This window comes from Talpa occidentalis, unplaced genomic scaffold (genome assembly GCF_014898055.3).
Source record: "Talpa occidentalis isolate TD23 unplaced genomic scaffold, MPIMG_talOcc4v2.1 talOcc4.8, whole genome shotgun sequence".
NCBI lineage: Eukaryota > Metazoa > Chordata > Mammalia > Eulipotyphla > Talpidae > Talpa > Talpa occidentalis.
Window position 1 is genome coordinate 65,817,123 of NW_023605194.1, and position 27,846 is coordinate 65,844,968.

Consider the following 27,846-nt stretch of genomic DNA (forward strand, 5'->3'; position numbering starts at 1 on the left):
TTTATTTATTTTTTTTATTTAAATTTTATTTTATATTCCCCCATACAATTGCAAACGCCCCATTCTGACCCCATCCTCCCCTCCCGCCCCCCCACCCCCCAAAAAGTGTCTCTGGTTCATAGTTTTTTGTTGATTTTGATTTTCACTTTCTTATATTCATTTTCCTGGTCCCTTATTTAAGTTTTCTAGATTCTGCTATGAGTGAGACCATCCGGTATTTTTCTTTTTCTTTTTGGCTTATTTCGCTGAGCATGATCCCTTCCAGTGCCATCCATGTTGCTGCAAATTGCATGTGTTTATCTTTTTTGAATGCTGAGTAATATTCCATGGTATATATGTACCACATCTTCTTGATCCAGTCATCTATTTTTGGGCATTTGGGTTGTTTCCAAAGCTTAGCTATTGTAAACAGTGCTGCTATAAACATAGGAGTGCAGGTGCTCTTTGGAATTGATGTTTCTGTGTCCTTTGGGTAAATACCTAGGAGTGGAATTGCTGGATCATATGGAAGCTCTATGTTTAGTAGGTCCAGAAATCTCCACACAGCTCTCCATAGTGGTTGGACCAGTTTGCACTCCCACCAACAGTGCACAAGAGTTCCTTTTTCTCCACATCCTCGCCAACATTTGTTGTTGCTAGTTTTTTTTTTTTTTTTTTTTCAGGATATTTATTTATTTATTTATTTATTTTTTTAAATATTAAATTTTATTTTTATATTCCCATACAATGCAAACGCCCCATTCTGACCCCATCCTTCCCCTCCCGCCCCCCACCCCCCAAAAAGTGTCTCTGGTTCATAGTTTTTTGTTGATTTTGATTTTCACTTTCTTATATTCATTTTCCTGGTCCCTTATTTAAGTTTTCTAGATTCCTGCTATGAGTGAGACCATCCGGTATTTTTCTTTTCTTTTTGGCTTATTTCGCTGAGCATGATCCCTTCCAGTGCCATCCATGTTGCTGCAAATTGCATGTGTTTATCTTTTTTGAATGCTGAGTAATATTCCATGGTATATATGTACCACATCTTCTTGATCCAGTCATCTATTTTTGGCATTTGGGTTGTTTCCAAAGCTTAGCTATGTAAAACAGTGCTGCTATAACATAGGGTGCAGGTGTTCTTTGGAATTGATGTTTCTGTGTCCTTTGGGTAAATACCTAGGAGTGGAATTGCTGGATCATATGGAAGCTCTATGTTTAGTAGGTCCAGAAATCTCACACAGCTCTCCATAGTGGTTGGACCAGTTTGCACTCCCACCAGCAGTGCAGAAGAGTTCCTTTTTCTCCACATCCTCGCCAACATTTGTTGTTGCTAGTTTTTTTAATATGTGCCATTCTCACTGGTGTGAGATGGTATCTCATGGTAGTTTTGATTTGCATTTCCCTGATTACAAGTGATGTTGAACATTTTTTCATATGTCTGTTGGCCATTTGCATTTCCTCTTCAGAGAAGTTTCTTTTTTAGCTCTTCTGCCCATTTTTTGACTGGATTATTTTCTTTGTTGTTGCTGAGTCTCATCAGCTCTTTGCAGATTTTTGTGATCAGTCCTTATCATTAGTGTGTGCAAAATGTTCTCCCAGTTGGTGGGGTTTCTCTTTGTTTTGTTATTGTCTCTTTTTGCTGTGCAGAAGCTCTTTAATTTGATGTAGTCCCAGCTGTTTATCTTTGTCTTCACTATCACTGCTTTGGGTGATGTGTCTGTAAAGATGTCTTTGATGTGCAAATCCCGTAGTGTTTCGCCTATATTTCCTTCTATGTATTTTATGGTTTTAGGTCTTATGTCTAGTTCTTTAATCCATTTTGAGTTGATTTTTGTGTATGGTGTGAGGGTAGTGGTCAAGCTTCATTCTTTTGCATGTAGCGACCCAGTTTTCCCAGCACCATTTATTGAACAAACTTTCTTTGCTCCAATGCATAGTCTTTGCTCCAGTGTCAAAGATTAGTTGACCATAAATCTGTGGGTTTATTTCTGGATTTTCTATTCGATTCCATTGGTCTGTATGTCTGTTCTTGTTCCAATACCATGCAGTTTTTGTGATTATGGCTTTGTAGTATAGTTTGAAGTCTGGGAGTGTGAATGCCTCCATTTCCTTCTTTTTTTTTCAGTAGAGCTTTGGCTATTCGGGGTTTTGGTGATTCCATATGAATTTCATCAATAATTGTTCTTATTTTTTTGAAGAATGCCATTGAGATTTTGATTGGAATAGCATTGAATCTGTAATTGCTTTTGGTAGGATGGCCATTTAATAATGTTATTCTTCCAATCCATGAGCAGGGGATGTCTTTCCATTTCTTTGTGTCTTCTTCTATTTCTTTTAACAGTGTTTTATAGTTTTCTTTGTATAGGTCCTTTACCTCTTTTGTTAGATTTATTCCCAAATATTTGATTTTTTTGTTTCGATAATAAAAGGGGTGTTTTTTCGATTTCTTCTTCTTCAGATTTATTGTTTGTGTATAGGAAGGCTACTGACTTTGCGTGTTGATTTTTATCCTGCCACTTTACTGAATTGATTGATGAGTTGAATTAGTTTTTCTGTGGAGATTTTGGGGTTCTCTATGTATATTATCATATCATCTGCAAATAGTGATAGTTTGACTTCTTTTTTCCTATTTGGATTCCTTGGATGTCTTTCTCTTGTTCTTATTGCTCTGGCTAGGACTTCCAGTATTATATTGAAAACAATGGTGTGAGAGTGGACATCCTTGTCTTTCCAGATCTTAATGGAATTGCTTTCAGCTTTTCACCATGAGAATGATACTGGCTGTTGGCTTCTCATAGATGGCCTTTATGATGTTGAGGTATGTTCCTTGTATCCCAAGAATTTCAAGGCTTTTATCATGAATGGGTGTTGCACTTTGTCGAAAGCTTTCTCAGCATCTATTGATATTATCATATGGTTTTATATTTCTTTTTGTTGATGTGTTGGATAACGTTGATTGATTTTCGGATGTTAAACCATCCTTGTGCCCCTGGAATGAATCCAACTTGGTCGTGGTGAATTATCTTATGGATACATTGTTGGATTCTGATAGCTAAATTTATTGAGGATTTTTGCATCAGTGTTCATTAGGGAGATTGGCCTATAGTTTTCCTTTTTGTGTTGTCCTTATCGTTTTGGTATTAGTGTAATATTGGCTTCATAGAACGTGTTTGGTATTGTCCCTTTCTTCTCAATTTTTTGGAAGAGTTTGTGAAGGATAGGCACTAATTCGTCTCTGAATGTTTGGTAGAATTCATTTGTAAATCCATCAGGTCTGGGCTTTTTGTTTTTGGGAGGGTTTTGATTACCATTTCAATTTCGCTGCTTGTAATTGGTCTGTTTAGGTGTTCTATTTCTTCTTTATCTAGCTTTGGGTGATTGTAGAGTTGTAGGAAATTTGTCCATCTCCTCTAGATTGTTGAACTTGTTTCCATATAAACTGTTCATAGTAGTGCTGATTATTCTTTTGATTTCTGCTGTGTCCGTTGTGATTTCTCTCTTTCATTTATGATTCTGTGTATTTGTGCTTTCTCCCTTTTTTCCTTTGTGAGCCTGGCTAGGGTTTGTCTATTTATTTATTTTTTCAAAGAACCAGCTCTTGGTTTCATTGATCTTTTGGATTGTTTTTTAGTTTCAATTTCATTTTATTTCTGCTTTGGTTTTTATTATCTTTTCTTCTACTGTTTTGGGTTTTTTTGTTGTTCTTTTTCTAGATCTTTGAGCTTCGAGATTAGGTTGTTTCTTTGAGTTCTTTCTTGTTTTTTGATGTGAGCTTTCTATGCTATATATTTCCTCTTATTTATTACTGCTTTTGCTGCATCCCATACATTTAGGATATTGGTGTCCTCCTTGTCATTCAATTTCAAAGAATTTTTTAATTTCTTCTTTGATTCTCCTCGTTAGTCCAGTGGTCTTCCAGTAGTGTGGCTTTAATCTCCATGAGGTAGGATAGTCCTTGCCTTCTTTTTATGATTTATTTCTATGATGCCTTCGTGGTCAGAAAAGATGGTTGGTATGATTTCAATCTTGGTGTATCTGTTGATGTTTGTCTTGTGCCCCAGTATGTGATCGATCCTGGAGAATGATCCGTGTGCGCTTGAGAAAAATGTGTACTCCGTTTTTTTTTGGGTTTAGTGTTCTATAGATGTCTGTTAAGCCCAAATGCTCTAGGTCCTTATTTAGAGCTTTAGTTTCTTTACTTATTTTTTGTCTTGTTGATCTATCCATTGTTGATAGTGCTGTGTTGAAGTCTCCCACTACATATGTGTTTTCTGATGTCTGTTTTCAGAGAGGACAACAGTTGTCTGATATTATTTTGGTGCTCTTTCGTTTGGTGAGTATATGTTTAAATGAGTGTTATTTCTTCTTGAAGTATTGTCCCTTAATCATAATGTAGTGACCATTGGTCGTCTTTTATTTTTTTGAGTTTGAAGTCTGTTTTATCTGATATAAGTATAGCTGTTCCTGCTTTCTTTTTTGGCCCATTTGCTTGTAGGATTGTTTTCCATCCTTTGACTTTGAGCCTATTTTTATCTTTTGTAGCTAAATGTGTTTCCTGGAGACAGCAAAAGGTTGGGTTTTGTTTCTTAATCCAGGCTGCAAACTCTGTGTCTTTTATTGAAGAGTTTAGTCCATTTACATTTAGAGTTAATATTGATATGTTAGCATCTGTATTTGCCATTATGTTTGTCTTTCCTTTGATTTTATTTATTCTTTTAATAACTTTTTTTTTTTTTTTTGGTCTTCTTCGTTGTTATTCGTCCCTCTGAGGTTCTGGCTTTAGGATTCCTTGTAGTATTTTTGGAGTGGGGGTTTAGTCGCAATGAAATTCCGGAGTTTCTCTTTGTCTGGGAAGGTCCTATTTCTTTCTTCATGGAGAAAGAGAGCTTTGCGGGATAGAGTATTCTTGGTTGCATCTGTTTTCTTGGAGTCTGTTGACTATGTCCTCCACTCTCTCCTTGCCCGTAGTGTTTCTTCAGAGAAGTCTTGATGTCAGCCTGATTGGTTTTCCTTTGAATGTTATTTGTTTCTTCCCTCTTGTCAGCTTCATTATTTTTTCCTTGTCCTGGATTTCTTGGAAGCTTTTACTATTATGTGTCTTGCTGTGTTTTTCCTTTCGTCGTGGAAGTTTGGTGTTCTTCTTGCTTCTTGTATATCAATTTTCAGCTCCTTCTTCTCATTTGGGAAGTTCTCTTCAATTATATCATGAATATTTTCTCTGTTCCTACATCTCTCTCCTCTCCTTCTGGATTTCCTATAACTCTTATATTCCTTTCCTCATGAGTCAGATAGTTCCGAAGTCTTTCTTCATTCTTTTCCTTCGTACTTCTCTTTCCTTTTCTGTTTTGGTTCTTTTTATTTCTGTGTCTTCAAGATTACTTATTCGTTCTTCCATTTCATCTATTCTGCTTTCATTGCTTTTCCCAGAGTTCTTTAGTTCCTCCATTAATTCTTTGATCTCCTGCATTTCTCTTACTTCCCTCTTTAGGGACTCAAATTTTCTTCTGATCTATCACTTTTTTATCATGGCAATTTAAATTCTCTTTCTGGAAGGCTCAGAAGTTCTTCCAAGTTTGCTGTCGTTGCAATCTGGGGATAGTGGTTTCTTTTTGTGGTGTGCTTCTTTCCTGAGGAGTTTTTAGGTTGCGTGTGGTTCTTCTACTCCCTACTGTCTGTTTTCTAATTTGTCGTATGCGTTGGGACACTGTGTTGCTCGGACTGACTGACATCTTGGGTGAACTTCTCCGCTCCCCTCTGGCTCTTCCAGGAGCCATCTCTGTCTTCTGGGGGAGCTTTCTGCTGGTTTTAGGCAGTTTTTACTGAAGAAATGTCCCTGTTCTCAAATGGCGAAGCGGGATGCAGTCCCTGCGCCTCCGGTTTCAGGCACACTCTTCTGCGCACCCGGTCTGCCCCGGACGTGCGTGCCTGCTCCCTCTGTGGGCTCAGACTGCTGGTCGGAAGGGGCCTGGCGTGGAATAACTTCCCGGCTGGCCACTGGGTCCTCCAGAAACCTTCTGCCCTTTTCAAGCAGTCTTAAGAAATGTCCTGTTTTATAGGGTGTTAGTGACTTTTTTTTTCCTGGTCGCTAGGTGGCGCCAGAGATCTCTCCTATTGTCCTTGGGGGGCTGTTTTTCGCCTCCCCCCACCCCGTGGGACAGAGAACAGAGCGGGAATGGTAGGGTACACCTCAACAGCTTTGGGGTGCTGTGTCTGCCTTGTGCCCCACCGTCGTGGAGAACCCACGCCCCGAATTTTCGTGCCCCGGGTCTCAGTTCAAAGCCCTCAGTTCCAGGACGCGGGCTGTAGCCCAGTTCAGTGGCGCGGGAATGGCGCCTTTTGCACCGCTCCGGTGCCTGGGCGCCTGGTTCCTGCTCACTCAGGGAGGGACCTTCACCTCAGTGAGGACCTCCGTGCGTCTCCCCGCAAGCCTAGGTCGCAGGCGCGGGGACCTGGGCAGCCGTGATCCAGGTCTGCACTTGCTTTTCAAGCTCCCCGAGCGCGCCGCGTTTCCGCGCCAGCTTACCGGCAGCCCGGGCTGTGTGCGGGTCTCCCGGGGTCTTTGTTCTTCTCTAATGGCGCCAGGAGCCGTTCGCTCACCGCCGCGGCAGATCCTGCAGGGTTCGCCTCAGCTCCCGTTCACGGGGTGTGGTGGCTGCAATAGTTCCTTTCCACTCACAGTCCCGCTTGCTGCGTCGTTTGTTCTTGTGGGCCGTTTTGGTTTGTTGTTTCCTCCTCTCTGCCGGTCGGAGAGTGCCGCCTCTGTGGGCGGGGGAGGGGAGCAGGGTTCTGTGCTTCCCTCCCTTCTAGTTCTCTTTTATGGCCACTTTCTTCTTCGGGCAGTTCGCTGGCGTCACCCGTTTATCTTCCGTGTCCCAGTTCTCACTGGGACCTGCCGCTTTTCCTCCCTATTAACTTTTTTTAATGGGAGATCTTACTCGCAGCGTCTCCTTGCCGCCATGTTGCTCCGCCCCCCCTGGGAAGGGTTTTGATTACTGTTTCAACTTCACTGCTTGTAATTGGTTTGTTTAGGTGTTCTATTTCTTCTTTATCTAGCTTTGGATGATTGTGAAGTTGTAGGAATTTGTCCATCTTTTCTAGATTGTTTGTATATAGCTATTCACAGTAGTCTCTGATTATTCTCTTGATTTCTGCTGTGTCTGTTATGATGTCTCTTCTTTCATTTATGATCCTATTTATTTGTGCTTTCTTCTGTTTTTCCTTTGTGAGCCTGCCTAGAGGTTTTTCTATTTTGCTTATTTTTTTTAAGAATCAACTTTTGCTTTCATTGATCTTTTGGATTGTTTTCTTAACTTCTTTTTCATTTATTTCTTCTTTGATTTTTATTATTTCCATTCTTCTACTGGCTTTTGGGTTTTTTTGTTGTTCTTTTTCCAGTTCTTTAAGTTGGGAGATTAGGTTGTTCCTTTGAGTTCTTTCTTGTTTCTTTTTTTTAGATTTATCTATTTATGCATACAAGAGCTGGGGTACAGGCCAGAGATATGGGGGGGGGTGGTAAGAGGATTCACAGAAATAGAGTGGGTAACACAACAGGGGTTGACTGAAATACACTGCTGAGGAGAGCAGCGGACGACACAGGAGAGTTTGCTGTGCCATGTGGGTCAGCTCCCTGGCTGGCTGGGGATCGAAATTGTGCTATGCTTGCAGTGGCTGTGGATAGCTTCATAGTGCTGCAACTTAACCCCTGTGCCACCAGGGAGGCCCTCTTTCTTGTTGTTGATGTGAGCCTGTATTGCTATATATTTTCCTCTTATAAGTGCTTTTGCTGTGTCCCATATGTGAGTTGTGTTCTCATTATCATTCATCACAAGGTTTTTTATAATTTCTTCTTTGAATTCATAGGAATTTACCTATTTGTGAAGGGGGGATACTTTTTATTATAGTTGCCATTTGCTCCATGATTTCTGGGGACCAGATGGTGTGTGCTCATTGCTTCATGGAAAGTGTTTACTACCTTCTCCACCCTGTGAGGAGGGAATTATTACCCTTACTTTACTCAGGAAGAAACTCAGGGATTACTCCTGCTCACCCAGGGTCACTTAGCAGTCTAGCTTTACCCCCAGTGTCCACAGAAGCTAAGACATCCTAACTGGTTTATGGTTTTCTGACAGAGGGCACTATCAGCTTTGTGTCTGGAGTTGACATGGGTCCAGAATAATCCTGAGGCAGTTGTCCCACCGGGCACTTCTTAGGTGTTTGATGTAGGCTAATACCAAGATCAACACCAGGGTGGAGGCATTGTTGAGAAGAAGGGTATTATCAGGGTCCATCTAGGAAATGTGTGGGAGGAGTAAGCACTTTTTTAGCTATGTAGTAATCTCTTGACACTCAGAGGAAGGTGTCTGAGACCTTCACAAGTCCCCAGTGTGTGGATTCCTGGGACCTTGGAGGCCCTTAATGCATCTCAGAGAGGTCACAGTCAATTCTGCAACAATTGCTTTCCTTTGAAGTCCATTGTTTACAAAGATGGCATGTTCACCACTCTGGAGGGTCCCTTTGTTCATATCACTGAAAGAGGCATGGTGAGTGAGCCAAGATTGGCAGAGTCAGCTTGCTTCCTGCTGCAGTACACATCCTTTGTTGTACCAACTGTTGTTTCTTCCCCCAGGCACTGCTCCCTGGCGGTCATCAATGCCCTGGCAAACATTGCAGCCAATATCCAGGACGAGCACCTTGTGGACGAGCTGCTCATGAACCTGCTGGAACTGTTTGTGCAGCTAGGGCTGGAGGGAAAGCGTGCCAGTGAGAGGGCAAGCGAAAAAGGGCCTGCTCTGAAGGTAGGGTAGAAGATGGTATGGATGCCTGTCTGGTCAGTGCCAGCTTGTCATTCTGCTGGCCAAAACAGAGTCTCCAGGCACCATCTGGATTGAGATAGGGTATATTCTTTGTTAAATGCTTTAAACACATCTGGAGATGTGCAAGGACAAAGGGCTGAGATTCCGCCTTAGATGTCCTGGCAAAGGTTGGGTAGAGCTCATGGAAAAGACTGCATCACAACCTAGGTTGATAAGGTGATAGAAGCCTCTCTTCTCTTCTCTACCATGAAGCCAGGAGGTGGAGACTCATCAGAACACAGTGTAATTATAGACCTAATCTTAGGCTATCCAAGGGAAACAGATACACGGGGATAAAATGTCAGGTCTCAGATCCCCAAAGAAACAGATGGGGGAATTTGACACGTCATCTCCCCTTTGACATGTCATGTGGGCGCAAGTCCCACTATCAGTGTCTTCCTTTGTCCTCCCGTCTTTTCTTCCTGTGCCCCTCCCCTCATTCCCCAGATAGTTTCTGTTAATCTACTGTGTACTTGCTTCTGTCCCAGTTGAGGCTTAGGCCTACTATTTCTGTAAAGGGCTGCAGTGCTTATTTGCAGCATTTCAGGCCTTGCACTCTTTTTTGCAACTATTCAGTTCTGCCATGGTAGCATAGAAGCCTCTCTAGCCATTAAGTAAGTAAATAAGGTAGCTGTGCTTCCATAAAACTTTATTTCCAAGAATAGGCAGTGGTCAGATTTGGTCATGGTGTGCAGTTTCTAGACCTTTGTTCTAGATTCCAGACTTACAGAAGTGAATGGTGTGCCTGCTTTTGTTGGCTTAGTGGGGGCAGATCGTGAAAGCCAAACAGGGCAGTTTGGGGAGAGGCTTACAGGGAGCCCCCTGTAAGCCAAAGGTCTGTCTGAGAAGGTGACGGCTAAGTTGGAAACTGAATGAGAAGGAGCCCTCTGTGTGAAAATGTTGCCTGAGAGGGAGTACCCTTTTCAAAGTCAGACCCTTCTCTACCTTGCTGTGCCAGGCTACCCAGCAATGATCTGTGCGACTAATTTCTCAAGTCTCCCAGGTTGGCACACATTGAGGCCTAACCCAATTCACAATAGTCCATCTGTCATTTCATGTGAGACCTTTGGTATTGAGATGAGAGGACTGCCTGGAAGGTTCCTTCCTGGGACTGTGGACTGCACCCTTCTACATGTGCTCACTGCTTACAATCTCAGGACTCTCAGGCTTTAATGCTTTTTTCACAGACTAGGGAGGAGGTTGAACCGTGGGCAATACAGTGATCCCCATTTCCATCCAGTGAGTGCAAGCTGTAAATTCTGTTCTTTGCAGAATAGTTCCTCTTTCTCAGTCATGCAGTGAATAGGCACTTTTCCCATGAGATGGGGCCTCATGGGATAAAGGGGGATTGGAGGAGTAGGGAAGAGTGCTGACCAATGTGCTACTCTGTTGAAGATAGGAGCTGTGATTTTAAATTAAGAAACATGAATGGTTCCAGTCATGGTGTAGCCGTGAGGTCATAAGTTTCTAGAATGGGACAGGCAGGGCCAGCAAGTGTGGACTTCAGCCTAGGACATAGAATTCCAACTATACCAGCAGCTGTGGGGCCTCTGAAGCTGTCAGACCCCTAAAATAAAGATAAGGATGTGAGCACTTGGAATTTGAGCACCTGGCATGCAGTGGGACTCAGCACCCTCAGCTGCTACCATTTTTTGTTAATATAGAAAATAAATTAAATAAATTTTTATTTATTTAAAATTTTAGCCAGTCAGTGTGTACCATAGTTTAGCCACGTTTGTGTGTCTAGCCAGGGAACCTTCCTTTAATTTAATTATTTTAAAGTAACCTCCAATTTTTTCCTAACTTGATTGTATTGATAGAAGGTATAGAAACCTATAAATAATAAAAAGTACCCATAATCCCTCTACTCAGATATAGTCATTATTATTAACAATTTGGTACATTTTCTTGTATTTTTATGCAAATATATTCATTTTACGTGATTGGAATTATATCAACATATTCTTTATTGTTTTTTTCTATTTAACATTTGTGATAGCGAGTTTTTGAAGTGATTATTTTATAGAAAGTTGTCTTTTCAACAGCTATGTATTATAATTAGTAATTTTTCAGAGGTGAGGTGCAACATTTGTGTCCACATTCTTTTACTATTAAAATTAATGCTAGATGAGCATTTTTATTGATCTTTTTTCTATTTTTGTTTTTATATAGCTCTAATTTCTTTTTAGATTAAGGAATTCCAGGTTTATGTAACACATTATCTTTTTTTTTTTTTAAATAAAAGATGCACTAATCAGTGACCCAATTCTATTCTCTTCTAGGCTTCTAGCAGTGCGGGGAACTTGGGTGTACTCATTCCTGTAATAGCTGTGGTGAGTATTTGTTAGTTGTGTGATTTAGAACCCAGATAACTGTGCTCAGGTTTGAGTGTTGCCTAGTCATACACAGTAAATACCTGAGAAAAATAACATTTTGAGAAGCCAGTGATTCTGCAGATAGGACTGTTTCAACCACTTCTAGCTCTTTTGTGACTGCCCACAGGTGTGTGTCTGCTGTAGCTGTTTGGCCAGGAAACTGCTTTAGTTCCCTCTTGCATGACTCACCAGGTCTGCAGTCTGACTTCAGGCCCATCCTGTGTCTTATGGACTGTTTTGGTACCCCTGACTAATGCTGAAAGAGAACCTGCTTCCATTCCCTCTGTTGCTCCTCCTCTGAGATGAGACCTGGTGCTTCTGGTTGGTGCTTTGGCCTTGGAGCTATAGCTCTCAGTGTCCTTCTGGGGTGACTTGTTGGCATGGCAGGCCAGGCACACTGTTGGGCACAGCCTTTCCTGCAGTCATTGGCTGCCCACAGTTGGCCTTATCCCCTGTTATACACTGCTGTGGTGCAAAACCTGCCTCCATCTTTTCCTCTCTCAATCTCTAGCCACATCTTCCCAGATAATATTTGCAGAAGTCATTTTCACTTTATCAGTTGTTGCCAGCCACCGGTCCTAAGTTAGGGCCTGGGTTCTAGTATTTGTTTTCATTCCTTATTCTCTAACTTCCATTTAGCCACTTTCTAGTGAAAATTTTGCTTCTACCTTCTACTTCCTTCCCACCTCACCCATCCCAGTAGTTCATTTCTCTTATTAAAAGCACAGGGTTTGACCTTTGAGCTGGTAAGGTGACCCAGGGCATGTAGATCTTGGACAAACAGATGGAGAAGCAGCTCTCCTGATCTCAGCAAAGTGGTTTCTACAGTTATCCCATCATTCTGACTTGGGAGACTTTGATTGGTGTCCAGATGGAGAAAACATAGCAATTGACTGATTTATTACTATTTATCTTGTCATAGTAAGATGTCAGTACTATATTTTGTGGAGTATTCCACTTCCAGTTCACCTTTTTTCATACCTGTGCTTTTCTTTCCTGTCCTTCCTCCAATAAGTAACACCCACCTACTAGGCACTTCAGAGGGTCACCTCTATCTTTTCAAGAAACCCTGCTGCCAGCAAAGGATCCAACAGGCAACACAGGGCAACACAGGGTCCAAACCCATGCCTTGTGACCCTAAACTTGTTGTGCTACCAATCAACCTCACCAGTCATCATTCCCCAGATATGCAAAGTACCCCTATAGATTTCTTCCATGCATTTATTAAACTTTAAATGGCCATTGCAAAACTGAACTGGAAGCTCACAGGTATATGGTTCAGAGAATTCTGGTGTTCAAAGATCTTTGCTTAAGTGTCACCCCAAGCATGCTTCTCTGTCTGTCTCCAGGAATCTTTCTGACAAAATCACCTCTCCTGGGGAGTCTGCCACCTCACTGTTCTCCCCTCCAAGAGGCTAAGAGTGTGCCACAGACTTTATACCCCTCACATTTCCTGCCAGATCAAACAAGGGCCCTGTATAATGACACTTCTACAACACAACTGCAGGATAGTCAAAATTAAAAAGTGAAAAAAAATCTACTTGAAAAAATTAACCAAATTAATAAAAATTATTAACCAAAATAAAATAAAAAATTAACCAAAATTAATCAAAGTAAATACTATGGCAGAGGGAGTCCCAATAACCCTTGAATACTCAAGGGGAGAACACCGAATGGCAGGTATAAAGGTGGTAAGGTTCCCAAGGAAATGTTCAAAGTCACAAGAGAGACAGCTGTGGTCACTGTGCCACAGCCCTTGTGTCTTCAAGCACACTGAGGAAGAAGAGACTATTCTGACACATGTGTAGCAGGGAACAAGCAAACTGCTTCCCTTCTGAACTAAAGTATAAAGTCTATGGCACACTCTTAGCCTCTTAGAGGGGAGAACAGTGAGGTGGCAGACTCCCCAGGAGAGGTGATTTTGTCAGAAAGATTCCTGGAGACAGACAGAGAAGCATGCTTGGGGTGACACTTAAGCAAAGATCTTTGAACACCAGAATTCTCTGAACCATATACCTGTGAGCTTCCAGTTCAGTTTTGCAATGGCCATTTAAAGTTTAATAAATGCATGGAAGAAATCTATAGGGGTACTTTGCGTATCTGGGGAATGATGACTGGTGAGGTTGATTGGTAGCACGAGTTTAGGGTCACAAGGCATGGGTTTGGACTCTGTGTTGCCTGTGGGATCCTTTGCTGGCAGCAGGGTTTCTTGAAAAGATAGAGGTGACCCTCTGAAGTACCTAATAGGTGGGTGTGGGTATAACTGTTATTGATAGGCTAGAACATACTTCAGATACTCATATTTCCTCCACTGTGATGACCTTTTACATGAATAGAATAAGTATTGTAGTTTTAACAAAAGTTAATGGTTATATATTGGGGGAGAAAACAAATATTTGATTCTCTTGCTCAACAAAGAACACAGAGATCATGGCTTTTTGCATTTACTTTCTGCTTACCCCTTGGACCTTATAGGAGAAACTAATTCCCAAAGCTTTTTTTTAATACTGTGCTTTCTTTTCTTTTTATAAAAGGAAAAGGTAATCTGTTTTGGCTCTTTTGCTGACACTGTCTCGAATTAATTTGTTGGCTAGAAGTACCAGTGGGTTTGGGCAAGAAGCCTGGGCGTGAATCCTAATGCAGCTTTTCACTAGTCAGTGACCTTGGGAACCTAGAGAGAGTGGCTCAGGACTGGGTATTGTGATCTCTGAGGCTCTTTCATGCTTAGATTTGATGATTTTTAAAAAAGGTTTATTTATTTATGCATAAATATGCCTATAAGAACTGAGGTACAGGCCAGAGGTGTGGGGGTGAGAGGATTCACCAGAGACAGTGGGAAACAGAACAGGTGGATTGTCTGAAATACACTGCTGAGGGGAGCATTGGGCGAGACAGGAGAGGTCTGCTGCGCCATGTGTGTCAGCTCCCTGGCCGGAGATTGAATTTGTGCCGCAGTGGCCGCAGATAGCTTCATAGTGCTGAGACTTTACCCCTTGCACCACCTGGGAGGCCCCAGATTTGGTGATTTTTGTCCTTAACTTTATGAGTAATATTTCTTCAGATATATAAATAGTGTCTATCCACTATTTAAGTAGGTATTTTGAAGGATCCGTTGTCTTAAAGTAGTGATTTAATAAGACATGTGTTCTCCTCAAAAAATACGTGTGCACCTCACTTAGAGATCTTTCACTTGTACCTTTTATAGTATTTGTGACCTTGGATAGGTTATTTATTCTCCTGGTGCCTCTAAAATGAGGTTAGTGGACTAATTTTGTAGGTCATGGACCCTGCCCAGTTTAGGAACCCTTTAGCTATATAAATGCTCTTTTAGATTGAGATAAAGGTAATAAGAAGCCCTTTGTTAGCTGTTGCTAAGCACCAAGACTGATTTAAAGCCCTTCTAGGCATTTACTCATTTAGAATAATCTTTTTCTTTTAAGATTTATTTATTTATGCATACAAGAGCTGGGGTACAGGCCAGAGATATGGGGAGGGGGGTGAGAGAATTCACCAGAGACAGAGTGGGGAACAGAACAGCCAGACTGACTGAAGTACACTGCTGAGGGGAGCAGCGGGTGAGACAGGAGAGGTCTGCTTCACCATGCGGGTTGCTCCCTGGCTGGCCGGGGATCAAATTCATGCTGCAGAGGCTGCGGGCCGCCTCATAGTGCCGTGCTTAATCCCTTGTGCCACTAGGGAGGCCTCTAGGCATTAACTCATTTAATCCTTACAACAGCCCTGCAAGGTAAATCCCTACTTTACAGATGAGGAAACTCAGACACACAACATGACTCTCTGTCCCACTGCTACTAAATGTTGGAGCCAGGATTCATATGTACTCTGTACCTTGAAACATAGGTCATCTGGTTTTCAAGAGGGCTGTGAATGCATTCAGAGTGGATATAAATGAATGCAAAGCATGTCTGTGCTGGGCCTTTGCCTATGCTGAGTCATAAGGAACCTGAGCTGGATCCAGCAGAGGTGAGGCTGCCTCATTGGAAGTGGTATTATTGACCTTTCTGGGTAGGGGGCAGACATAGGAAGAGGCTGAATGCCAAGTTTTTTGAGGTAGCTACTTTTAGGAATATGAGGAAAAGAGGAATCAACATCAAGTTGACAAATACAGTATGAACACTGAGAAGAACATTGTTGAAATGAATTGGAGGAGGAATTCAAGGAGTGGGTCACCAGCAACCTCCAGTTTCACTGAGAGATCAATCAAGAGGGTGTGACAGGAAGGACTTGGTCTCAACCATGTACTACTTAGACAGTGGAAGCAGAAGGCCTGGTGCAGAAAGCTGGGAAGGAAGCAGGTGGAAAGGATTTGCCTCTACTAGCGGGGCCTGGGTTTGAATTGGGGCCTGGGACAGATCATTTCCCCTCCAGGAACTGTTTCATCAGTTGCAAAAGGTGATAACAGTGTGAGGCTCCCAGGGTTGGTGTGAGGACTCCTTGATAATCCACGGGCACACCTATCACAGTGCCCCTCTTTGCTGTTCCCATGACTGGTATTGGTCTCACTGGATCAGAAGTTATCCTCTGAAACAAGAGTCCACACGTGACCCTGAGTCAGGCCAACCTCCACCTGAACGCTGGCCCCAGCACTCACTGCAGCCGCTTCTTGGATAGATTTAAGTGCCCTGCCTAGTCTTCCTCCTTTGCAGAGCTGGGAAGGAAAAGTCTCTCTTGCAGAGCTGTGGGATTCACAACTCTCAGCCAAAACCATTAGTGATTTCGATACCCTTCCCATCACTGGCCATTGTTTCAGCAGCCTCTTTGGATTCCAGTTGTCTTACCCAGGTAGCAATCAAGAGACACATTCCTCAGATATTCCTGTTTTATTAAACCTGACCCACTACAAGAGCAAAGGTCTCTTCGCATGCAGAGATGAAAACTGAAGTACATGCCCCACATGACTGGCATTTCAGAAATTATCCAAAGTAACCTTGCCCCCAGGACTTAGCAACACTCACTCCATCTTGATTCTGAGAACATGCTTCGGCGGCATATAAGTCAGTATAGAACTCCCTGAGGAACTCAAATTACTTTTTGAGGCATATCAACTATTTTGAATTTGGCCTTCCTTAGTTATTTGTGCTTCAAAAAATAGAATATAACAGATACACAAGTAAAAGTGGTAGTATTTATTTATCTTTAGGATGGAAGGCATGGTCACATATACACTCTGTCCAGCAATGAGGTAATAGCAGGAATACAGTGGCATTTAGCATGAATTTGGCAGGTTGGGCCTTGAAAGAACTAAGCCTAATGCATAGGACATGCATGGAATATCTCATGATCACTTTTCTTGTGAGCATCAGGAATGGTATTCCATCCTGCGGAGAGGAGAAAATGGTCTGGCAGTTCATGTCTCTGTTCTCTGTTCAGATGAGAAGCCTGGTTAGAAAGACTGAGTAATAGAGCCAGATGTGCAAGATAGATTACTGTAGGAGAAGAGGCTGTCAGGGAGGCCCCCATAGATTTGCTGTAAGGAAGTGGGAAGTACCGAGTAACCTCTCATTAGCAGTTGACATGCTACAGGTATATTCATTTCTGTGAAATGATGGCATTGTTCACCCTGCAGCATTGCTCCAGTAAACTTAGTTGTTTGTAACGTTCTTCTCTCATCTCATATAGGCCTTGATTTCATAATGGTAGCATAAGATACAAATGTCAGGATGCCAGAACATCTCTGTTCTCATCATTAGAATGGAAACAGAATTACAGAGTGCCCCCAAAACACTTGAGATGCCCAGGCCTCCACTCTTAAGACTTGGTGGGGTTGGCAACTCTCCCCATGAAGAGCAGGCAGCTGGTGCGGTGCTCATAGATGAGAAACAGAAAAGGGCGGTCGACAGTGAAACGCACTTGGGTAGACAGTGGCATGAACCCCACTGTGGTCACGGCAGCAGCTTCGGTGCCCTCCTCATTCACTGTAATAGTACCTTGGTGCTTGAACTGTTCAAAATGGAAAGGAAAGTTGTCAGGCTTTATCAGTTGGCACACAGAGGGAGAAAGGATATAGTGGAATTTCATCTCCTTCAGGGAAAGGGTCGAACGAGCACATGAAAGATACAGACCATAGCTAGTCAAACTGACCCTTGAAAATTTCTTTAATCACCTTTCATGTATGGTAATTATGCTCAAAAGTTTTGTTGTATAAACATTGTTTACCTTACTCTCTGGCTTCACATTGATTCTTGGCAGTATGAGCTGTCTGTCAGCCAAGACAGTGGCTACTTATGCTCTGGGGAGCTCTGCCAAGGAAGGAGGGGTCTGGGTGTGCACAGTATTTGGATTGGTGTTCTCGCTTTTTTTGCAAGTGCCTATTATTGTTGTTTGAAGTTTGATGTGCAGGTAGTACAATGTCTCTGCATGTACTCAGTGTGTCTTCCACAATTTGGGAGAAGCTATTTTGTAGAGTTGAGTATGTGCTGTCTCTGATATGAGCAGGAATGGAGCTTGCTCCCAGACTATTCCCTGAGATCACCCTCCCACTATGCATCCAGTAGACAGGGATCTGACACCCTTCCCACACCAACTTGTGAAGTCAGGTGAGGCAGGAGAGGGCTTTGTTGGCAGATCCTAGGATGGGTATAGAGGGCAGGTGAGGGGAGAGGTTACCAGGTCAATGGTGATCCTGTGGTCTGAAATTCCTGACATATTGCTGTTTTTCTCAAACAGTGAGGTGATCCCCATTGACTTCAGGGCCTCCACCAGGTTATAATTCTTCTCCAGCTTGAATTTGGGCAGGAGTATCTCTCGAGTTCTAGTCAGAGAAGAAAAGGAGGCCCAGTTGTATTGAATCATGTATTTCCTTCAAGTGTCCACAACCTAACCCTCCCACCCCAGGTTGTATTTACCACAGAATGGAAATGGCACTTGTTAAAATTCATTTTCTACTGCTGTCAGTTGAGGATTTTGGGAAGACCATCCCATTGTAATTCCAGTTACTTGAAATTGAGGCATGATTATTGACATGTGGTCATTTCCTTGATAACTGTGTTCAATTCCTGTCTTCCAGGTGTGCAGCGGAACTAATACTGGTTTTTGATTTGCGAAGGCATCTAAGATATTTCTCTTGTTTGGAGTATATCTTATTTTGTTTAACTAAGGATTTTTAAAACAGAATCCTTCACATACCAGATGATGTTAAACATTCTTAATTCTTATATCAACTCATTCCGTCCTTAAACGGATGAATAGCAATAATAGTTGGAGGAGGAACAGAGCAGGCCAGATGGTTACTGCCTATGGCTAAGGCTAAGAAACTGGGCTGTATTGTGTAGATCAGGGGGATCCACAGTTTATGAGAGGAGGAATAGAGATGATGTCTTGGAAACACTGTTCTGGCAGCCATTGCCAGGATGGATCAAACAGTGGAGGAGGTAGGCTGCTTAGGCATCCCTCACTTAGGGTTAGAAGTCACGGGCAATGGAGTGTTAGAAGGCAGGTACAGAAGGGACATTTTTAATGAAAAATTTGATTATGGCTTAATGATTAATTGGTTACCTGGACAAACACCTCGCTCTGAGAGCCTGCTTCTTAGTTTGTTGAGTTTTTTATATTCTTATAGGAGACCCAATTCTCCTGTCTTCTTAATATGGGCCTAGCCTGTATCTGGTAAACAAAAATGTGACTTCTCTAATTTATGCTATGACCGAATACTCTTAGTAAATAATTAAAACCTGTCATTTTGACTATGGAGCAATAAATAATAATAAAGGAAAATAATGTTTAACAGGTCCTTAATGGCTTAAGAGGATCTCAGGATTTCTTGGTTGGGAAAGGGGAGTGCTCATCTTTGTGGGACCCCTCTTTGTGTGGACATCACTCTTCTATTTATTTCTCACAGTGACTCTTGGAAGTCATGAACGATTCCTCTTTTACAAATCATGAAATTGGGACTCAAAACTCAAAGCAAGTACTTGACTCTCAGTCATGTGTTTTTAACTTCTTGCCTCTCACCAAGAAATTTGGGCTGAATTAACAGTCCATTGTGGCAGTTCTTGGGTATTTAAGCAGACTTCTCCCTTTTTCTTAAAATGACCAAAGTTTCAGTATTCCTGGGCTCCCCCAGCTTCCCTGAGATCAGACAAACAAACACTCAATCACAGTACCTGTTTGTCATGCTTTTCTGCCATCTCTCCACCACTTGGGGTGTCAGTTGTGTCTCTAGGGTCTTCATTCCAGACAGCTTGTGTGGGACCACAACAAACATGCTGATGCCCCCCACGTACTCCAGCTGTAGAACATCACAGTCCAGCTCCTGGTCATTTGCTGCCAGGAAGTTCCCCTTGGTCTGCATCATGGAAACCTTGACCACCTCCCGTTCATTCAACCGAAAGTTGTGTTTGTGTGTCATTTCCACTGGGAATTTATTCACCCAGGATCCTGTAAAGTCAGCAGGAACAGGGCTTTTAAAAATGTTTTAAGAGCATTGGTTCTCATTCATGAGTGTGTACCAGAAACCCCTAGAGGGGTGGTTCCAACAGACTATAGCCCAACCGCAGTGTCTCTGATTCTGTAGGTTTGGGCCAAGAATTTGCATATCTTATATATGATGGTCCTGATCCAGGGACCACACTTTGAGAACCATTGTTTTTGAGAATTCTGAGAAGGTCAGAATACTAACATTTTTGTAGGAAGTGTAATAATGGTAGATAGGTTGAATAGACTGGAGTAAATTCTGGTTTAGAATCTGACTCTAATTTGCTTGAGTCTCTTACTTGTTTATATGTAAATTGAATAACATTGAGTTCATGTCAGCTCTGTTTTGATAGCTCTCATCCCTTACGCTCTTATTTCGTTAGTGACTTAATTGTACACACTGCTGATACAACACTGCCATCAGGGGCTATACTTTATATTTGGGTGGAGGACTGTATATTCAGGAATAAGCATGTGTTTTATTTTAGCTCTAAGGTGCTGGTAAGTAATCATTGAAGACCAACAGTTGATGGTGGTATGCTGGGTACCTTCTAAGTACCTTCCTTTTGTATCTCATTTTTTCTCCTCCTAGCCATGATGAGTGGGAGCTTTTAGCCCCATTTACAAATGTGGGAACAGAGGCACAGAGAAGCAAAGTAACTTGCTCAAGGTTTCTAACTGGTTGGAGGAGCAGCTGGATGAGATAAGCATATTCTTTGGGAGGTTTAAACACCAGATGATTTTTGTGATGGAAACTAAGTTCCATTCTCCTTGGGCTTACTTCTGCCAGCTTCTCCACTTCAGCACTATCAACATTTAGGCCATATAGTTGTCTGTGGTGGAGTCTGTCCTGTGTAATGTGGGATGTTCAGCAGGATCCCTTTACCCATAGATGCCAGGAAGACTTCTCCCTCTTCCCCAGTTGTAGCAACCACAGATGTCTCCAGACTTTTCCCCTGTATACAGACTTGACCCCTCAAGCCCTCCCCCCCGCATCCCTCTCCCGTAACCCACTTTGGGAATTACTGTTCTTCCTAGTTCTGCTGGAGCTGTTACATGTCTCCTGGCATTCTTTCATTTTGACTCCTTCCTGAGGCTCAACCTCTGTTTTGAATGTGTTTTACAGGTGGTCATAACATAAAACATTTAAAATTAAAAGCAAATTAGTAAAATCCAGGCAGGTTAAATGTTAAAAAGTTCTTTGCATTGTTTTTTCCAATTTTTCAAGAGGTGGCCTCCCTGGGGCAACTGTCTCTGCCCCATATCACTGTGTACACTTGGAATGTCATTTTACTTTTTCCCATGTGGCCCCATCTGTATAATGTGAACACAATAACATTGACAGTCTCACAAGATTGTGCATAAAGCACACAGTTTGGGTTCAGTAAGTATAAACTCTTACTGTTACCTCATCATGACCTTCCTTTGTTCCTGTGAGCCTAACCTTGTGTTTTGGTTTCCTGGATAATCAGAGCTAGAACATAGTTCTTGGCATTCAGCCTACCTGCATACTAAAAGAGTGTGTCCCAAGTTTGCTTTGAGAAATGTGAAGGTATTTCTTACCTTTAAAGTAGATGCAGTTTAGAATCATCATCTGAGTGGCTGGGTCTATGTTCTCCAGAGCATCTTTTATGAGACCCTTGGTGACCTTCAGAATGTGGTTGTTGGCTTTTGCTATGAAGACAGGGTCTGAGAAGTCAGTTGCATGAGCTTCGGCAAAGTAGTACTCTCTTACTTTACTTTTGAAGTCATCAAGGATTGGAAATTGTTTCTGGATGTAAAGATCATTGACTGATCGCAGTGTGTACCCAAAATTCCTCCTGAAGAGGCGATGGGTCAGTTTCCGGAAGAGATTATGTATGGTCATGATTTCATACTTGCTGCTGGCATTGACAAAGTCTTTAAAGTGCAAAATTGAGTGTATTTGTTCATGAGTTTTCCCCTGAAGCCCCAAGGAGATCATCCCCATGGCGGTAGAAATGCCCACAGGGGCTATGAAGATGTTGTCAAAAGTGTTGGCCTGTTCCTTCAGTGCTCTATAAAGGCTGAAAGCAAATTTTGCGTTGAGGATATTGAGACGCTGGATCCGGCTCTTGCCTTGGAAGAGCTGCAGGATGTTTCCGGCATTGGCATCAGAATCTGTTGGCAAAACTGCATCGATAATATCAATGTAGTCATCATCTTCACTGAGTATCTTCTCCAGATCCAGATAATCCTCATCTTCCTCCCCCTCGGGGATCCAGTCATTGGTGACTGTGTTTTCCTTGTGGAAGTCAGCCGGGAGAAGGGGCATGCTCAGGGTTTTATTATTTAACTGCCTCCATTGGGGATCCACAGACTTAGAATCTTTCTCTCCTTTCTCAAACTGATCCACCAGGCCTTTGTTTCCACACACAAGTGTTAGGAAAAGACAAATGACGAGGACTTGGAATGGGCATTTCATTTTGGCAGAGCTGGCAGAGAAAGCACAACATGGTGAGAGGTGACCTAGCAGACCAGTCCTAACACATATGCATCTTCAGTGCTCTAGCAGCAAGTTCCCCCTGGCTCTGACCAGGAAGATGCCCTTAGTGCACCTGTCCTTAGTCATTTAGCATTAATGAACCCTTAAGAGAATCTGAGGAAGATAAATGGATACCTAACATTTTGTATGAGCTTTGTAAACCTGCCTGAAGAATCTGTGGGTCCACAGTTGAGAATTTCGTCTTTAAAAGTTTGTAAAACTGTCTAGCATACTGAGGACTCTGGGGTCCTGGGAGGATTTGCTGTGGGGATGGGGAGGAGTTTCTTTTTCATTTATCCACTATACTTTGTTCCTGTCTCCAAGCAGCATATTAGGTACTAGAGGTACAAACATCTTCTCCACCAAGGGACTCACCAGGCAGTTGGGGACAGACTTACAGTAAGGTGGGGTCTCTTATAGTATGCCACCAAAGCACTTGGGAGCTCAGAGCTGGGACACCAGGACAGTCATGGAAGCTTTACCAAGAGCTGAGCCTTGAATGGAGATGTTATTGAAAAATGAGTATGTGCTATGCCTTCTGAAAAATATGTTAAAGATAGGTGAAATATGTGTATTTCTGTAGGATTGTTTAATTTGCATAAGATTTGGAGCTTGTCTATAATGCAGAAGACCCTCTCAAACCTAATGGAATTTGATGGGTGGTTAGTCTCATTCTAATGAGGTTTTATGGCTTGCTACAGGTTTCTTTTTTCCCTTTGTATCTGCTAGTCAGCTCCCACTGTTGTCAAGAGGAATTGAATCTTTTCTACTTAGTTGCTTCTAGCATAGGGTTAGAAATAATCTCAGCAGATACCAGTTGAGTGTGAGGGTGAGGTCAGATGTCTTACTGACAGCCCTTTATTTAAGTAAACAAGATAATATATATTTTAATATAAACCCATGATAAACCTTTCTTTTCTGTTTATACCTTGCCTAGTTCTAGGAAAGGATTTGACTTGACTTGTCAAATCAGTTTTGCTGCCAGAATGTCTTTATCTTTCTCTTGTTCACTTCCTGGTTATCTATGCGGATGAACTGTTATTTAACGTGTCTTTGTTTCACAAGGGCAGTGACGGTCAGTGTTGATAATCATGTGCATGCAATCATACATGATCCCTGCTTCACTTCTGATCACCCCAGAAAGAAGAATGGTGTTTTCTTAAGTTTGTGTATGCATGTAGCCATCACTTGTTAAATACCTGAGAACCAGAATATCTGTTTCCAGTGTATGTTGAATAATAGTAACTGGTACCTACTTATTAGGCCTAAAGATTGGGACTGTGTGGATGCCCCACTTGAAATTGTCGGGTTTTTTTTTAATGTCGATGATGGCAGTGACTTGATGGAGCACCTGCTCTATGTGCGAGGCACTTTTTCTATGTAAATTAACTTCATCCTCCCAGTATGTCACATACTAGGACTCTTGCTAATGAATGGCATTGGCTAGATTAGATCCAAGTTGGAAACCCCCAGATTTCCCCAGGTCACGAGTCCCAGGACTAGTTTCCCTGCCCCTAGTCTTCTTCCTTTGGTGTTCCCCTATAGTACAGTTAAAATAATCAGTTGAAATATTCTACTCAAAACTGAGAGACTTTTGAATTACACATTTTGGAGAATATAAATTACAGTTTTTGACTGAAAATGTCTGTTCTTTTTTCCCATGCCCCTCTCAGCACCACTGAACCTCATGCTCAGTACCTCACACAAGTGTCAAACAGTGTGTGTGTGGCTGCAATAGTGTTGGGCCCAGCTTCCCAATAGAATCAGACATGGGTGTTGATGGCAATACACTTTAAAAAGCTAGAAAGGAACAGAGTGAACAATTTGATGGAAGTCTCCTTGCTAGGCCATACTTAAAGGTATCGTCCTCTGGTAAAAATAAGGTTAAAAATAAACTTAAATAAGATCCCAGTAAAACAGTGAGACCAGATAGGGTGACAGATAAAAACATTCCTCCAGATAGTACATCTATATCCAGATATATATCCAACTAGTATATCCTGTTTTTAGATAGTATATTTGGAAGCTTCTTATACACTGTTCCTACATTATACAATGAAAAGCCAAAAATAGAGTTCATTATTCCTTATCAGAGCAAGAAGAAAAGACCTCTGATATTTTCTGTGGGTTGAAATCCAGGATCTAAAAGGTATATCCTCTCATTGTTTTGCCCTTTCGTATAACAAAGTTATATAAGACATTTAAAAACTATGACTGGGTTGCATTTAAATTTTCCTTTGAAGAGAAAGTGTTGTTTTTTAAGGTAAATCAGTCATATATGATTTCATGTATCATATATGTTGAATTTCTGTGTGATGCTTTCTTATAGTCATTGAGTTTGGAATTTTTGTAACAGAATGTAACATCTGGATTGCCTTGCCACTCCTGGCTATTGTTTCCAGGTCCAAAGAGAGCAGATATAATGGGAGAGAACTAGCTGCATAGAACTTTAAAAAACTTTTTCTTTTGTAAAAACTTCAAAGGTATAGAAGTGTTGAGAGCATAATATAGAGAGTGGTCCTTGTATACCCTTTCCCAGATTCATCAAGTTTTTATATTTTGGACAAGTTGTTTTATCTTTCTCTTATCTCTCCACACATATGCGTATGTTTGTGCACAGGCATATACATACACATTTTTTTCTGATAGGGGAAATGCCTAAGAACAAGGATATTCTCATATATCATTCCAGTACAGTTATTAATTCAAATAGGCTAGCATTAGGTACAGTACTTTTCTATTCCAGTTTTGTAAATTATCCCCATCATATAACTGACAGATTTTTTTTCCATAGGCAGATTAAAAAATAAACGTTTTTCCATTTCTAAGATAATGAAAACTTTGAATTTGTAGTTTGATAGAGAAATGGTGCCAGTTACCTATTGCTGACAACCAAAAATCAGTATTTTTTATCAGTAGAAATGTTAGAAACAAAACTTACCTCTGTGCTTCAGAGAAGTGGTGCTGCAGAGATGAAATCAACCAAGGTCACCAGTGGGTTTCAATGTGAACTTTGGTGCTGGGCTGTTGTGTATTTTTCAAAGTAAATATATCCCAAATCAAACACTACTCAACTAGCTTTGTCAGCACAAATCCCAGCTGTGTATGTAATCATTACTGGGTGATTTGTGATTTGTTGGCTCTACTTCTGGTGTAAGTGATGTTTTTTTTTTTTTTTTTTAATCTTAAATTTTATTTTTATATTCCCCCATACAATTGCAAACGCCCCATTCTGACCCCAATCCTTCCCCTCCCGCCCCCCACCCCAAAAAGTGTCTCTGGTTCATAGTTTTTTGTTGATTTTGATTTTCACTTTCTTATATTCATTTTCCTGGTCCCTTATTTAAGTTTTCTAGATTCCTGCTATGAGTGAGACCATCCGGTATTTTTCTTTTTCTTTTTGGCTTATTTCGCTGAGCATGATCCCTTCCAGCGCCATCCATGTTGCTGCAAATTGCATGTGTTTATCTTTTTTGAATGCTGAGTAATATTCCATGGTATATATGTACCACATCTTCTTGATCCAGTCATCTACTTTTGGGCATTTGGGTTGTTTCCAAAGCTTAGCTATTGTAAACAGTGCTGCTATAAACATAGGGGTGCAGGTGCTCTTTGGAATTGATGTTTCTGTGTCCTTTGGGTAAATACCTAGGAGTGGAATTGCTGGATCATATGGAAGCTCTATGTTTAGTAGGTCCAGAAATCTCCACACAGCTCTCCATAGTGGTTGGACCAGTTTGCACTCCCACCAACAGTGCAGAAGAGTTCCTTTTTCTCCACATCCTCGCCAACATTTGTTGTTGCTAGTTTTTTTAATATGTGCCATTCTCACTGGTGTGAGATGGTATCTCATGGTAGTTTTGATTTGCATTTCCCTGATTACAAGTGATGTTGAACATTTTTTCATATGTCTGTTGGCCATTTGCATTTCCTCTTCAGAGAAGTTTCTTTTTAGCTCTTCTGCCCATTTTTTGACTGGATTATTTTCTTTGTTGTTGCTGAGTCTCATCAGCTCTTTGCAGATTTTTGTGATCAGTCCTTTATCATTAGTGTTGGGTGCAAAAATGTTCTCCCAGTTGGTGGGGTTTCTCTTTGTTTTTGTTATTGTCTCTTTTGCTGTGCAGAAGCTCTTTAATTTGATGTAGTCCCAGCTGTTTATCTTTGTCTTCACTATCACTGCTTTGGGTGATGTGTCTGTAAAGATGTCTTTGATGTGCAAATCCCGTAGTGTTTCGCCTATATTTCCTTCTATGTATTTTATGGTTTCAGGTCTTATGTCTAGTTCTTTAATCCATTTTGAGTTGATTTTTGTGTATGGTGTGAGGTAGTGGTCAAGCTTCATTCTTTTGCATGTAGCGACCCAGTTTTCCCAGCACCATTTATTGAACAAACTTTCTTTGCTCCAATGCATAGTCTTTGCTCCAGTGTCAAAGATTAGTTGACCATAAATCTGTGGGTTTATTTCTGGATTTTCTATTCGATTCCATTGGTCTGTATGTCTGTTCTTGTTCCAATACCATGCAGTTTTGATGATTATGGCTTTGTAGTATAGTTTGAAGTCTGGGAGTTTGATGCCTCCATTTCCTTCTTTTTTTTTCAGTAGAGCTTTGGCTATTCGGGGTTTTTGGTGATTCCATATGAATTTCATCAATAATTGTTCTATTTCTTTGAAGAATGCCATTGAGATTTTGATTGGAATAGCATTGAATCTGTATATCGCTTTTGGTAGGATGGCCATTTTAATAATGTTTATTCTTCCAATCCATGAGCAGGGGATGTCTTTCCATTTCTTTGTGTCTTCTTCTATTTCTTTTAACAGTGTTTTATAGTTTTCTTTGTATAGGTCCTTTACCTCTTTTGTTAGATTTATTCCCAAATATTTGATTTTTTTTTGTTTCAATAATAAAAGGGGTGGTTTTTTTGATTTCTTCTTCTTCAGATTTATTGTTTGTGTATAGGAAGGCTACTGACTTTTGCGTGTTGATTTTGTATCCTGCCACTTTACTGAACTGACTGATGAGTTGAATTAGTTTTTCTGTGGAGATTTTGGGGTTCTCTATGTATAATATCATATCATCTGCAAATAGTGATAGTTTGACTTCTTCTTTTCCTATTTGGATTCCTTGGATGTCTTTCTCTTGTCTTATTGCTCTGGCTAGGACTTCCAGTATTATATTGAAAAGCAGTGGTGAGAGTGGACATCCTTGTCTTGTTCCAGATCTTAATGGAATTGCTTTCAGCTTTTCACCATTGAGAATGATACTGGCTGTTGGCTTGTCATAGATGGCCTTTATGATGTTGAGGTATGTTCCTTGTATCCCAAGAATTTCAAGGGCTTTTATCATGAATGGGTGTTGCACTTTGTCGAAAGCTTTCTCAGCATCTATTGATATTATCATATGGTTTTTATATTTCTTTTTGTTGATGTGTTGGATAACGTTGATTGATTTTCGGATGTTAAACCATCCTTGTGCCCCTGGAATGAATCCAACTTGGTCGTGGTGAATTATCTTATGGATACATTGTTGGATTCTGATAGCTAAAATTTTATTGAGGATTTTTGCATCAGTGTTCATTAGGGAGATTGGCCTATAGTTTTCCTTTTTTGTGTTGTCCTTATTCGGTTTTGGTATTAGTGTAATATTGGCTTCATAGAACGTGTTTGGTATTGTCCCTTCCTTCTCAATTTTTTGGAAGAGTTTGTGAA

The 27,846-nt window shown here is 41.3% G+C and overlaps 2 protein-coding genes across 2 annotated transcripts in view; one reads left to right on the forward strand and one right to left on the reverse strand.

Moving 5' to 3' along the window:
- PI4KA (phosphatidylinositol 4-kinase alpha) overlaps positions 1 to 27,846 on the forward strand; it is a 159,908-nt gene that overhangs the window by 66,799 nt on the left and 65,263 nt on the right. The window contains exons 18-19 of the mRNA XM_037497929.2: positions 8,606 to 8,774; positions 11,114 to 11,164. Of these exons, the coding sequence (XP_037353826.1) occupies positions 8,606 to 8,774; positions 11,114 to 11,164 (220 nt within the window). The remainder of the gene's footprint in view (positions 1 to 8,605; positions 8,775 to 11,113; positions 11,165 to 27,846) is intronic.
- On the reverse strand, positions 16,725 to 25,093 carry SERPIND1 (serpin family D member 1). The gene is made up of 5 exons (XM_037497928.1): positions 25,081 to 25,093; positions 21,200 to 22,089; positions 19,327 to 19,600; positions 17,831 to 17,975; positions 16,725 to 17,164 (listed from the first exon to the last, which is right to left on the reverse strand). The coding sequence occupies exons 2-5, from the start codon at positions 22,077 to 22,079 to the stop codon at positions 16,973 to 16,975; spliced, it is 1,491 nt and encodes a 496-aa protein (XP_037353825.1). The 5' UTR covers positions 22,080 to 22,089; positions 25,081 to 25,093; the 3' UTR covers positions 16,725 to 16,972.

Coding starts and splice junctions, on each gene's coding strand:
- SERPIND1 (XM_037497928.1), bottom strand. CDS start 22,079: ATGAAATGCCCATTCCAAGTCCTCGTCATTTGTCTTTTCCTAACACTT. Junction 19,601..21,199: donor AAACTGCATCTACTTTAAAG/GTAAGAAATACC, acceptor CTGACTTTACAG/GATCCTGGGTGAATAAATTC. Junction 17,165..17,830: donor ACAGGATCACCATTGACCTG/GTAACCTCTCCC, acceptor CATTTTGAACAG/TTCAAGCACCAAGGTACTAT.